Source organism: Marmota marmota, unplaced genomic scaffold, assembly GCF_001458135.2.
Source record: "Marmota marmota marmota unplaced genomic scaffold, marMar, whole genome shotgun sequence".
Taxonomy (NCBI): Eukaryota; Metazoa; Chordata; class Mammalia; order Rodentia; family Sciuridae; genus Marmota; species Marmota marmota.
The window spans coordinates 3130641-3144367 of record NW_026000102.1 but is presented as its reverse complement, the minus strand read 5'-3'; the positions used below and the strand labels follow the sequence as shown (position 1 = coordinate 3144367).

Below are 13727 nucleotides of genomic sequence, written 5' to 3'. Positions count from 1 at the left end.
GGGTGGGGGGGGTTGCTTAAGGAGAAAAAAGGAAGTACAGAGACACCTGCTGAATTCTGAGAGTCTTGCATTGGCCAGTTAACTCAGGGTTTGCCTTCAGAAATCCTGGATCCTATTGTTTTCAAATTCCTGGTTTTTCCAGAAGTCACAGCCAATTTAATTTTCCTCAAAGGCACATGGTCTGGTCTCTTCAAGTGGCCCTTGGTCTGGAATTCCCCACAGGGCCCATGAACCCATTCCTAAAATCTATGGTAAAACCTACACTTGTGCAAGGGTAGGAAGAGGTAAGAAAAAGGACCTGAGCATCTGTGACAACCTAGTTCAGGTGGCACTAGAAACCTTCCTCCTATCAGGGGCTCATGATTGAGTTATTCCTAGCCACAAGATCTCCCAATCTGAAATTGGTAGAGCTGGTATTGGGGCCCACACTGTGGCCCCAAGGGCAGAATGCCATTCACATTCTGGTATTTGTTTTGCAATCCTAGAACTTCTGTTTGTTGGTCTGCTATTGTGATACCTACCTTCCTGTGTTTCAATTTGTATTTTGATTTATTACAAAGATTAAACATCTTTCATTGATTGGTTATTTGTATTTTGTATGAATGGCTCTTTGCCTGTTCTTCTAGTGAGGTGTTACGAGGAGCAGGCCGTGCCCTGCTCTGAGTTACCCCATGTTGTTGAGAATAGTAGTTTGACATGAGCTACTGTATTTTGAATTCAAGTGAGAAGGCAGAGTGATGTGATAACTGGACAACAGATGCCCACTAGACATTGGACACATAGAACTTACTGAACAACACCCAGATGCACAGCACAATCATAAATTATAAACTGATACAGTAATAGTGCTAACAAAAAATGACCCCCTGTGAGCTTAATAAATTAAGTCAGAAGCACACAGATGCCTGGGCATATCAAACACAATATCAGAGAAACCACACCTGACTCTGAGCTCATCAAACACATCAGACCACTGAATGATGCAACTCTCTTCTGAAACACATAAAAGGAAGGACACGTACGATAGCGGTATAGCAACACACTGACCCTGTCACCTGGTCACTTATCAGAACCTTTGCCCAGGACCATTGCCACAGCAACTCCAACTCTGTATTGGGCTTCAGTTCAATGAGATTTCTCCTGTGACAAATGGACCATTTTGAATTGACACTTGCAGCTGGCACTGTGAAACCACCTGTCCTTAGGACAATCCCTCTACTCTGCCATGTGAACTGGTGGGCTAAAACCCTTATGTGACCACCTGCAGTGACTCTTTGCAGTTGTACCTGCTCCTTGCCTTTGTTTCAAGGGTCTGTGCATGACCCTGAAACCCTGTGGCCATCTTAGCCTTTCTGTAACTTACATATATATAATTGTGTGAAACAAGATGTGTGACTTGATTGATATAGATATTAGTAATTAAAATTGAAACAGAGTAAAATAACTATGATTGCCTCAGTGATAACACCTATGAATATTTTCAGTGAATTAAAGTTGATAAAAAAGGAGGCAATGTTCTAGACCAAATTAAAGTTCCATAACCACAAACTTCAGTTCTTTGTTTCTTATATATAAAACTTATCTTCATAAAAAATTAAATTTCACACTTTGTTCATGAAAAGGCAGAATTTTCTAATAGTTACTGCCATGGTATTCTATGTCTTTCCTTCTAGCACTTATACCAGTAATCATTTTCCATTTATTTCTATTATTTTAGAATTGATATCTGTAGATGCATATAAATGATAAAAACTTGAAAAACTCAAATTTGGGGCTGGATGCCATGGTACACATCTGTAATCTCAACTACTCAGGAGGCTAAATTAGGATTACGAATTCCAGGCCGGTCTGAGCAACACAGTGAGACCCTGTCTCAAGATTTAAAAATTACAAGGGCTGAGTTGGGGGAACATATAGTTCAGTGGTAAAGTGCCCCTGGGTTTAATCCCCAGTATCTGTACTCCCTCCACCCCCGCCCCCCCCCAAAAAAAACTTTAATTTTGACTTTTTTCCTTTCCCTCTCTTGTATGCACTGCAGATTTCTGTCATCCAAGGACTATATCTAAAGTAACAGCAGTCACAAAATTATAAGCTGATATGACAGAATACAAGCAAGAGAGAACCAGCTTAACAGGATGCATGTTTCAAAGAACATCTTCCTTTTTTTTTTTTTAAAGTCACTTATATTACAATTAACTGGTACTGCAAGAACTTGGTTCCTTATCCAAATAACAGACAACACACATATGCCAAAATTTTTAGTGCCCCCCCAATAAGAATTTAACTTTCTGACCACTTCTACTTGGATCAGGAATAGATGAATGAAACTCCCTAGTATTTACTGAAAGTAGCAGAAAGAAATTAATATGCCCACCTACAGCAAACTAGAAATCGATATCCCATGCTCAGGAAGCCCAGAAGGGAAATCTGGCTGCACACAGCTGAGTAATAAATTAATCCATTACTGTGACAGTCTTCTGAACAGTAGAGTTACAGATGAAAAACGACAAAGAAGTAAGATCACAAGAGTGGTACATAGCCACACAATGTTTTGGGCTTTTTGATATTGTTGGTGGTGGTGGTGGTATTGGTTTTTTTTGTTTTTTGTTTTGTTTGTTTGTTTTTGTTTTGTTTTACATTTACTTTTTAGTTGTAGTTGGACACGATACCTTTATTTATTTATTTTTAAGTGGTGCTGAGGATCGAACCCAGGGCCTCACACGAGCTAGGAGAGCACTCTACCGCTAAATCACAACACCAGCCCGGTGGTGGTGTTTTTTAGTGAGTCTGTTAAATCATTCACTGGGAAATAAATGATTCAAGACAGGATTTCAGGGCTAACATCAGTAATAGTAAGTTTTTTAAAAAATGTTTTTAGAAATTATGTATTCCACAAGTATTATGCAATACCCATTATGTATAAACTTCTGTCAAAGATGCCTGAAATTCTATGATAAGCAAAAACAGATTTGCCATTCTGGAGGAAGGAGGCAGATATTAATTCTAAAATAATGAAAATAAATCAAAAATTATTACTGCTTTAAGTGCTAGAAGGAAAGATATAGAATGCCACAGCAGTATCTATTAGGAAATTCCATTAGTCCCTGAACTACAAAGTAGAGCAAACTGTGTACATAGCATTTACAATGTATTATGTAAGTAATCTAGAGCAGTGCATAATCAGGAGCATGTGCATAGGTTATGTGCACATACACCATGTTATATAGGGCCTAAGCATCTGCAGACTTTGGTACCCAAAGGGGACTGAAACCAGTCCCCCATGTATATTGAGAGATGCCTGACTGTACACATTACTTCCCAAAGCACTTTATTAAAAATCATTTGATATAACTAAAAAGAACCAATTAAAAGTTGTTTGGGTTGTGAGGTTTTTTTGTTTGTTTGTTTGTCTGTTTTTTTAATTTTCAAAAAAGAACCATTTGAGGGCTGAGATTGTGGCTCAGTGGCAGAGCGTTTTCCTCACATGTATGAGGCACTGGATTCACTCCTCAGCTAAATAAATAGATAGATAGAGAATGAATAAAAGTATTGTAAACCGCTTGACAAATGCTCCTTTAGCAATGTACTTCCACATATTCTTGGAAAAGTCAAGAAAGGAAGACTTCCTGTCATTGTGTAACATGTGCAAGAAGAATGTACAACATTTCCCAAACTCGTTTTCTCAAAACTAGTTTTTCTTAGGGAGAAATCCACAGAAACAGGGTGCCATGATCCCATAAATGGGGAAAACAGCAGGTGATTTTCATATTAAGATGTTTCCTTGACTGCAGGGCTTCTCGAGTCACTGATTATACAACTCATGAGGGGACAGTTTGGGGAGCATTTCCTGCACATATCTGACTACTAACATGTTGGTGAATGGTCTACACTACACAAAACTAATGTCCCAGGAATGGGGATATAGCTCAGTTGGTAGAGTGCTTACCTTGCACGCACAAGGCCCTAGGTTCAATCCTCAGCTCTACCCCCCCGCCCCAAAAAAAGGAACATCCCATCTTATACAAGGTGAGAAAGGCTGGCATTGACACTAAATGCAGCAACTGGTATTTGGACAAGGAAAGACCACATATTAAACGTGTTAACATGTTATATCAAGAGAAAAGGAGCTGGGTGTGGTGGCACATGCCTGTTATCCCAGAGACTCAGGAGGCAAAGGCAGTACTGCAAGTTAAAGGCCAGCCTCAGTAACTTACTGAGGTCCAAAGCAACTTAGCAAGAGCCTGTCTCAAAATAAAAAGGGTCAAAATGATGCTCAGTGGCAACAGCTTCCCTGGGTTAAATCCCCACTCCTCAGGGCAGGGGGTGGGGGGTGGGGGCTGGCAATGACTTCCCTTATTTTTATCACAATGTAATAATTATCTGAATGAGTTTAAACACATTCTGTTCCTTTCTCAGGATTTAGAAGTAAACAGGCCCTTAGTGAACAATGTTGGAAGCATTCTTACTGTCCAATATCTAAATACCGATAGTACAACCTACATGAGATTAAATCTCCATAGCAAAACTCCAACTTCTTTAAAACCTTCACCTTTGTTTCTGTTCTTGTTTCTCTGTGTTTATTTGCAGTGCTGGGGATCCATCTCAGGTCCTCATGCATGCTAGGCAAGTGTTCTATCACTGAGTACCAGTGATAGAATATTCTACCACTAAACCTCCAACTTTGAAAATTCGATGTCACATACATATCTTCTTTGTTGATCTTCAACCAAGAAATCGTAGCTGTGAATACAGGTTTGTCTGTGTAAATTCTGATACTGATTATCTTTTGAAAATCAAAACTAATTCCAATAGTACCAAAATATAGTTTGGAACTTTTTGTGAAGTTCAGACAGCTACAGCACCCATTAAAATGACTGTGGCAGGTTAATGACATAACACAGTTAAGTCCTTCAATTCCTGTCTTGGAAAAACATTAGACTGAGTGACCTATTAATTAAATCTATGCAACTGTTGTCACTACTCAGCAGTGTAAGTAATTCAAACAAAATGACTTTCACTGTTTTTATGGCTCCTATATGAAAAATGTCTTCACTGGTGTCCAACACATTCTGAAACACTCACTTCCAAGCATCTCATTTAAAAGCTGGGTTCTGCCTCCTTGAGCAAAGCCATAAGCTTCAAAACTCTCAAAACCCTTCAAAAAGGGTCAAAATTTATTTTCTAGAAAACCATGCAGGTTAGTTAAACTACATGTATTATCATTTATTAGTGAGCCTGAAGCTCAATTATTTGGAAAAGGAGGTCAAGGGGAACAATGAACCTTGGTCAGGCCAGGCACGGTGGCAGGTGCCTGTAATCCCACTAGATTGAAAGGCTGAGGCAGGAGGACCGTGAGTTCAAAGGCTGCCTCAACACTCAGTGCGACCCTGTCTCTAAATAAAATACAAAATAGGGCTGGGGATGTGGCTCAGTGGTCGAGTGCTCTCGAGTTCACAATCCCATGTACCCACCCCACCCAAAAAAATAACAATAAATAAATAAATAAAAATAACTTTCTAGCTTCTGGTCAATGTTGTTCCCATGTAAAACTGTGATTTCAAGCATCTTCAGGTTTACTCAAGTTTGCCATGTATGTTTTTCATTCTGCAGGGTCATCACAGCCCAATTTGTAGTTGAAGATGAAAAGCAAGGATGGATCCAAATAGACAAAAAATACTAAGCATAGAATTAAATGAGAGAGCAAGCAGCATGAGGAAAACAAAGGAAGAATTTATAAATGCACAACCAGGACAGGAAGCCAAGTCAATAAAGACACAAGCAAGAAAGTGGCTCCCGAGTTCACTACCTTAGTTTCCCTAGCCCAAACTACTGTCTGCTTGCCTAGTTCAAGGCCTCCTCACCATAACGCAGGGTTTACCTTCTCTCCACACTGTGGTTAACCTCTCCCACAAGCACCCTGGCAACTCAAGGGCTCCTTACCTCCTGGCCTGTAGACCACATCGTCCTCAGTGATGTAGGATGTTATCTCTCCTGTATCTGTCCTTTCATAACGAGATTTTTTTTTGGGTGGTTTCTTTTTGTTCTTCTTTGTGGACTCCTCTGTGGTGGCACTATTGTTGTCATTGTCCTCATCTTCACTGTGATCACTCTCAGCATAATTTTTGGCTCCTCCTTCCAAGGTACAGCTCCTGCGTGGCCTTGAATTCTCACTCTCTCTTGCTTTGTCTCTTTTTTCTCTCTCTCGGTCCCGGTCTCGGTCTCGGTCCTTGTCTTTGTCTTTGTCTTTGTCTTTGTCTGCTGTCATGATTCTCCACGTGCCTTCTTCTGTCCTCTCACGGCTAGGCCTCCGTGAAAGGTAGACAGTAAGCCTGGGCTTCAGTCTTCTGAATTTCTCACTCAATTCCAGGGAAAATCCAACCACTCCAACAACCCCGACGTTTCAAAAATGCTACCAGAGTGGGGGGGAAAGAGGGAGAAATTGGTTTTACTTTAATGTTTCCTCTTATTTCCTTCTTTAAATAATGTTTTGCTTAACAGATCTCTCAGTCATGCTTTAGATCTAACTCTTCCCACAGGCCATCGTTAGGAACTAGAACAAGTGACATGCAGTTTCAACATACAGCTTTTGGGCTCAACTAGCAAGTGGTCAGGGGATTTCTACCATCAAGAGTAAAAACTATGAGTAAACATATGAGTAAACTATATTTCTGTACACCAACTGTTTTCTCCTTTTTAAGGAAAATGTAAAGTATACCCCAGTGGTCAATATATAACAGGAATAATTTCCAAAGGAACTTCATAACCCACAATATAAAAAAGGAAAGAACATGCAATAAAAATTATTTCCACCTGAAAAAATAATAATTTGGACAGCTGTGGGGAACATTCCAGGATGTCACATAGTGCACTATCTTCTGAAGACTCAGCCTACTACTCCAAATTTCCAGAGCTCCTTACAAGAATAAACACAACATCTGGCTCAAATGAAAATGACAGCTTCAAAACAAGGGCCTTTCAACTACCTTTAATTATGTCTTACACATTTTCTCAGTTATATCCCAGAAAATTGGTTTCTCAAAAGATTTATTATTTCTGCCTTAACAAAACTAACTGCTTCTAAAAATAACCTTCCAGCTTTAGGGACTATTATGTGGTTTTCACATTCTTCCAAATTTCCACTATTAATTGCTTCCCCAATAAATTCCTCTAGAACTAAACCTAACAAGAAAAGTCTGAAGTTTTTAAGGGCCTGCAATGAGAACAGAGAATCCCCAAGTCCCAACTCAACATAATTCTTATAAAAGTTGTATTATAAGTTAAAAAACACTTTTTGTTTACAAGTCAGTTTGAGACTCCTAAAAACCAATAATTTATCTTGTATAATTTCCCACCATCTTCCCTGATAGCCTATCTCATTTTTTCAACAATCTTTATTAACACTATCTAGATGCCACGTGTTCAGAACTAAGAAGAGCTTGGGATTCTTGTGCTCAGTGCTCAAATGCAAAGAAAGGAGGCAAGTGATCAATCTGAGAACCATCTGTTTCTCAAGCCATGAAGGCCAGATAGGAAACACCACATGCAAACAAATAAAAGATCAATCCTGTTTACTTATACAACAACAGAAATCCATTTGCCTTAGATGCAGAGAAATTCTCTTTGATCATGCCAAAACCATAAAAATTATCAGACTTTCCAAAATTCATGGATCAAATCTGATATCAGATAAGACCTACCCATAAGCAAGTCAAACACCCTTAAAAATTCAGAATAAAACAATGTTAATCAGCACCTTTGGATGGTATCAAGGAAGGGGCAGTCACACTGACCAACTATAAGCAGGTCAAAAGACCGAAAGCATGCAGTACAAACCAGATCACTTCTTTCCACATCAGAGACTTATTCTCAGACAGGCCTTCAGTTTCCTAGGCATATTCCATTGCCCAAATGAAGCATCTGCTAAACAGACAGGCAGGCCACTGGTATTAGCAATTTAAAATACACAAAGAGACATATTATTTTTTTCCATCAGGCTTAAGTTTAGAACATGAACAACTCAATCACACAAGAAAAATAACTACCAGATTGATTCATCCATATTACTCTTTGACATTCTAAACCTATCAAAGTCTACCAGGAGCCCAAAAAGGATGAGAATTGTAAACTGAAAGCTCCTCTAAGTTGTAGTTCAGAATGGAAATACTTCTCATAGGTTTAAAAAAAAAGGGGGCTGGGGATGTGGCTCAAGCGGTAGCGCGCTTGCCTGGCATGCGCGCGACCCGGGTTCGATCCTCAGCACCACATACAAACAAAGATGTTGTGTCTGCCGAAAACTAAAAAAACAAATAAATAAATATTAAAAATTCTCTCTCTCTCTTTAAAAAAAATAAAAAATATTTAAAAAAGATCATTCTCCCTAGGATTAACAAGACAACCATTCCAGAAAATTCTATTTTAAAATGTTATTTTAGCACTCAGAGAAGAAAAAATAATAAATCCAATTGAACATTAAATACTATTCATTATAGAAAGTATACATCAATTTCTATTCACAAAGAAAAGAGTTCTTTTTGCCAAAAGTGAGCAAGAAAGTTAAAAAATTCAAATTTGGAAGAAGAATGTGGTTTTTACATTCTTCTAAATTTCCGCAATTAATGGAGAAGACACTCACAAAATGAAATCCAGCATATGGGTTAATATAAGATCACTGTTTCTGTTTATGTAAATGTTGGCTATATTTATACAATAGACATATAAATTCATATTTAATATATATTCTTTTTCTTATTGGGGGGTTACTGGCAATTGAATTAATTTACCACTGGGGTAATTTACCACTGAGGTATACCCCAGTTCTCTTTTTATTTTCAGACAGGGTCTCACAAAGTTGCTGAGGCTGTCCTTGAACTTGCAATTGTCCTACCTCAGCCTCCTGAGTCACTGAGATCACAGGCCTGCAACCACCACACCCAGTTATATTATGTTATTTATGTATAAATTTACAATGTGTAATAAAGATACATTTATATAGTCAAGTTTCAGATAATTAAGAACATGGGTAATACAAAGCCAAAGTCAATCCAATTACCTCTTTTACCTGGCTCTAAAATATAGCTCATTAGAGATATATTTTTTTCTCCTCTGCACTTAACATATTAATCACATTTTTTCCAAGCCTCAGTATACAGTGATTCATAATATTGCTATCTTTGAAAAAAAAAGAGACCCAGAGAGGAACCAGATGATACCAAGGACAGCTGTGGCTTCTACTTGATGATAATGATCTACAGGGTAGCAATACAAAAACAGCCATCATTATAGCAACCTAAGGTTTATGTAGCAGATCACTAATTTGATTCTTTCAACAACTCTGTAATGTGACTTGGACAGAAGCTGTCATCTCCACTTTATAGACTACAAAACAGCTCGCCTGCACAAGGCCACACAACCAATGAGCAAGGCAGGATTCTACAGCAGCTCTTACAATATGAATCCTATCTGGTCTGCTCCCTGGGCTGCTGGGGATCCAACCCTTCACAGGCACCCTCTTTCCTACATGTTAACATATGCTGATAATTCACAAACACATATTTGGGAAACACACTCACTCTGCCTTACTTCTTTCCCCTATAAAATGATGTTTTTCTTCAGTAAGAAAAGCCAAAAATATGAAGATGTATCCATCTCCTAGTGAAGCAGGAAACACAGTATAACATACTTTAAATAATAATAAAAGGAAAGCAATCCATAATCTAGAACACAACTCAGATTCACGAGTGTCATGCATTTATTGAACAAATGTCCAGTGAATGCTTACTATGTGCTATTTACTGCTCTTGGTGTTAGGAAACAATAGAGAAACACAAGAAAATCTCTGATTTCCTAGAGTTTATATTCCAGGGAGTGAATAGAGGCCATAAACAAAAGAGATCCACACACCTGTATCAAAGGTTTAGTTTTAATTTGATTTGTAAAGCCATGAGACTAAATGAGATGGATCACCAAAGAAATGAGTGAAATAAAATTTCTGATAAAATTTTGAGCACTCACAAAAACATTTATTCTTCATGTTTGAGTAGGACTATACATAATACAAATTCATAAATTATACATTTCCAAAAGCAGTACTCCAGGGTTCACTGAAATAAAAAGGACATTCCTTTTACTAGTTTCCTGATTACCAAACTAAACTATGTGATTTTATCTTAACTGATAAAATTTAGCCAGCTGACTTAATTTACTTTTAATCTAACCAGGGTCAAGGCCTTCAACAGTCAATGATGCAGCTTTACTTTGGGTTAGTTCAACTTCTACAAACATCTTTTTACCTCTTCAAAATGAAGAAAGAAACACCTCACATACTTCTCAAAACCAAGATGAAGTACCAAAACTTTTAGGCATGCTCAATTCAAACCTCATTTAAGGAAATCACTTCCTGTCACCACTGAAGCTGTCCCAGAATATGTGGCCCTATGATAGAAATGCTTAACAATGGACTGGGAAGGCAAAATCCAAGGTCTAAACACTGCCATGTGCTGTGTGCTTTAGGTAAATCACTCTACCTATCTTGAGTCACAGTTGCATTGCTGTAAAATAAGACAACACCTGGTTAACTTCATAAGGCTACTGCTAAGAATTAAGTATGCCATGTGTACATGCACTTACAAATTGCAAACTGCTTCACAAATGCAAACTCTAGGTAATATATACTTACTTTAGCCATGACTTCTGATCTGCCACAGATGGTAACAGTCAATAGCACACTGTGCTATGCAAGAAAGAAAGGTTGCCAAAACATCTCTATCTGCAAGAAAGTTATCTTTCCCATTACAGGATTAAGAAATGAATCATGCAGAATTAACTATGAATGAAGTAAAAATTCAAAAATAACTTCTTTTAGATCAGGTTTAAAATTCACTTATCAAAAAAAGCTTGACCCTCCCTCCCTCTTGAGCTTTTGGTCCCTGAGTTCTAATCATCTCAGTTCATCAAGCCAGCTTCTCTGAAGGACACTTGGCTTCTACACAAAATACAGTGAGTGAAATCTGATCAATTATTCCTCATTCCCCATAGCAAGAAATCTTTGCATTTTCCAAATGCCTAACCACACACCAGGCATCTTGCTCGGCTCTGCAGCCCACCAAACACATCCTGATCATCTTAAGCGCTTGCCCAGTGCTCCATCCTCACGTGCCTATTTCAAGTCATCATTCTCTCTCCAGATTCACATAACTGCTTTTAAGGAGTTCCTGTGATTGCATAACTTTCCTTCTGCCTTCATCCCAATCTGTCCTCCAGAGCAGCCATTCAACAAATGCCCCCGCCACTTTTGTTTTGTTTTGTTTTTTATTTTGGAGAGGGCAAGGGTAACAGCTTTATTGAGATATAATTCATATACCAAACAATCGACCAATTAAGGCGTACAATTCAAAGCCCACCATTCCTTTTCAAAGATTACAGGTCAAGTCCTGACCACCCTGTCACCTCTCCAGCCTCACCTTTCCCCTACTGTTGTCACCTTTATCCCTCCAGATACTCCTTGGGTGCCTAGAATCCACACTCCCTTTAGCCTAACTGCTATCCAGATCCAGGAAGCCTTCCAGGTCCACCCAAAGCCCAGCCTCTCATTCAGCCCCATCCTGCCTATACTACAGTCCCCACAGATCCCACCACTGCTACCAACTGTCACTTCTCCACCCACTGCAAATCCATAAAGACATAAAGACAAGGACACCTATCACATCATGTTCTATAAAACAACTCCCACAGAAAAAAATCTCTCCCTGTCTAAATTCCAATTCAAAGCCCTCCTGCTCATTTTCATGACCATTCAGCATTGGCAAGGGGGCTGACCACACCTCTTCTGGAATGTCTTCCTGGCATAGTCCTCTCCTGGGTCTAACCACTCCTCTGCTTCCTGTACTGAGAAAGCCAATCTAGGAGTTCTGTCAGGTACAGTCTGGAGCCCTCCTCTCATCCTCTACTTTTTCCTGGTCAATCTCATGGGCATCCATCAGCCCTCAGATACCACCCAAAACACAGGTGATCCACAAAGTATAGGTTTGCCAAACTTCTTGTGTTCCAGATGCATGTGAAAACCTGCTGAGAACGTTTTTTTTTAAATACCACCTCCCCAGTCCAGTTTTCTCAGGGCCTGTCAACTCCCAAATTTCTGGGAAATTTACAAATATTCACTCACAATCTTAGAAGTTCGCCTGCTTATGAAATTTTTTTTAAAGGGTACAATATAGGGCTGGGGTTGTGGCTCAGCAGTAGAGCACTTGGCTAGCACACATGAGACACTGAATTTGATCCTCAGCACCACATAAAAATAAAATAAAGGTTATTGTGTCCACTTAAAAGTAAAACAAATATTAAATAGATAAATAAAGTGTGCAATATGGGAGACCATATCTATTAGATAACAGAAAAGACATCAGCCTAAGCATCCTAAGAACTGCCATATCACCATAAATCATCTATGATCACCAGACTGACGTCATCCCCACATACCTTCCAATACCTGTCCCTTGACAAAGTTTCCTTTTAAAACTTTGAGTAAGGTACAGCAGTATACACCTGCAATCCCAACCATTTAGGAGGCTGAGGCAGGAGGATCACAAATTCAAGGCCAGCTAGAGCAATTTAGCTAGATCCTGTTTCAAAATAAAAAAGACTGAGGTGGCTGGGATTGCGGCTCAGTGCCAGAGCATTCGCCTAGCATGGGCGGGACAACATAAAAATAAAGGCATTGTGTTGTATCCACCTACACCTAAAAAAATAAATATATTTTTAAAAAAGGGCTGGGGATGCAGTTCAGGGATAAAGCATCCATAGGTTCAATCTCCAATACAACCCCCCCCAAAAAAGAGCTTGAGTCCCCCAAAAGCACTTCTCACCCTTCACCCTCAAAATTGTCTACATTCTCCTATGCTTGTGCACTCCTTGCTTTTCTAACAAATCTGTTTGTGTCTGGCATGTCTTAAAATTCCTTTCTGTTGGGTTTGACAAGGACCCCAATGTCATGAGTTAAGGCCCCCCTCTCTAGGCCCTCCTCAGAGCCACTCCAATGATAGTCTCTTCAAATCCAGTTCTACAGACCCCACAATTCAGGGTACTTTCATCAAAAGGCTAATGGCATTATGTCAATCCCCACCTCCAATACTTTAGTGACTTTCCCCCTAGATAATTACCCAAATCCTTCCAATGCTCTGCAAGACCTTTATCTCACACTCCTCTCCTGCATTATCTGCTAAGCCAGCCCCCACAATGCTTGCTCAGGTCTCTGAACAGTCCCCGAGTCCTCTGTGCATACTTGGCCTGCTGTATCCCTGCTCACGAGGAATAAGCCCTTGGCCATCTTGCCCTCTCCTGTATTTCACACCCTAACAGCACACAAAGACAAGGAATCTTCCACATCCTAACAGCACACAAAGACAAAGAATCTTCCTTTTCTCCCTCTCACACATTAGCTAAATCAATAAAAATGGCATTATGATGAGACTTTAATTTGGGAAAGAAAATATTTCATTAATTACTAAAGTGGTACTTGAGTCGGTTCATAAATCATGACTAAGACAAGGAGAAGCAAAGAAAGGGAGAAAGCCATTTGGTGGGAGGAACTTCAGCACTCATTTAGACAGCTATCCTGAAAGGGTGGGGTAGGGAGTAAGTTTAGTAGAGAAGATAGAATGGATAATGGAAGTGCCTAAAATCATAAAGCTCTGACACTCATTGGGCCCATAATACACACTAAACACTCTGCA

The 13727-nt window shown here is 39.3% G+C and overlaps 1 protein-coding gene across 1 annotated transcript in view; it reads right to left on the bottom strand.

The window, feature by feature from the left end:
* The window catches only part of Rere (arginine-glutamic acid dipeptide repeats), a 294428-nt gene that overhangs the window by 251034 nt on the left and 29667 nt on the right, over positions 1-13727 (bottom strand). The window contains 1 exon segment of the mRNA XM_048783657.1: positions 5941-6409. Within this exon segment, the coding sequence (XP_048639614.1) occupies positions 5941-6265 (325 nt within the window). The 5' untranslated portion in view covers positions 6266-6409.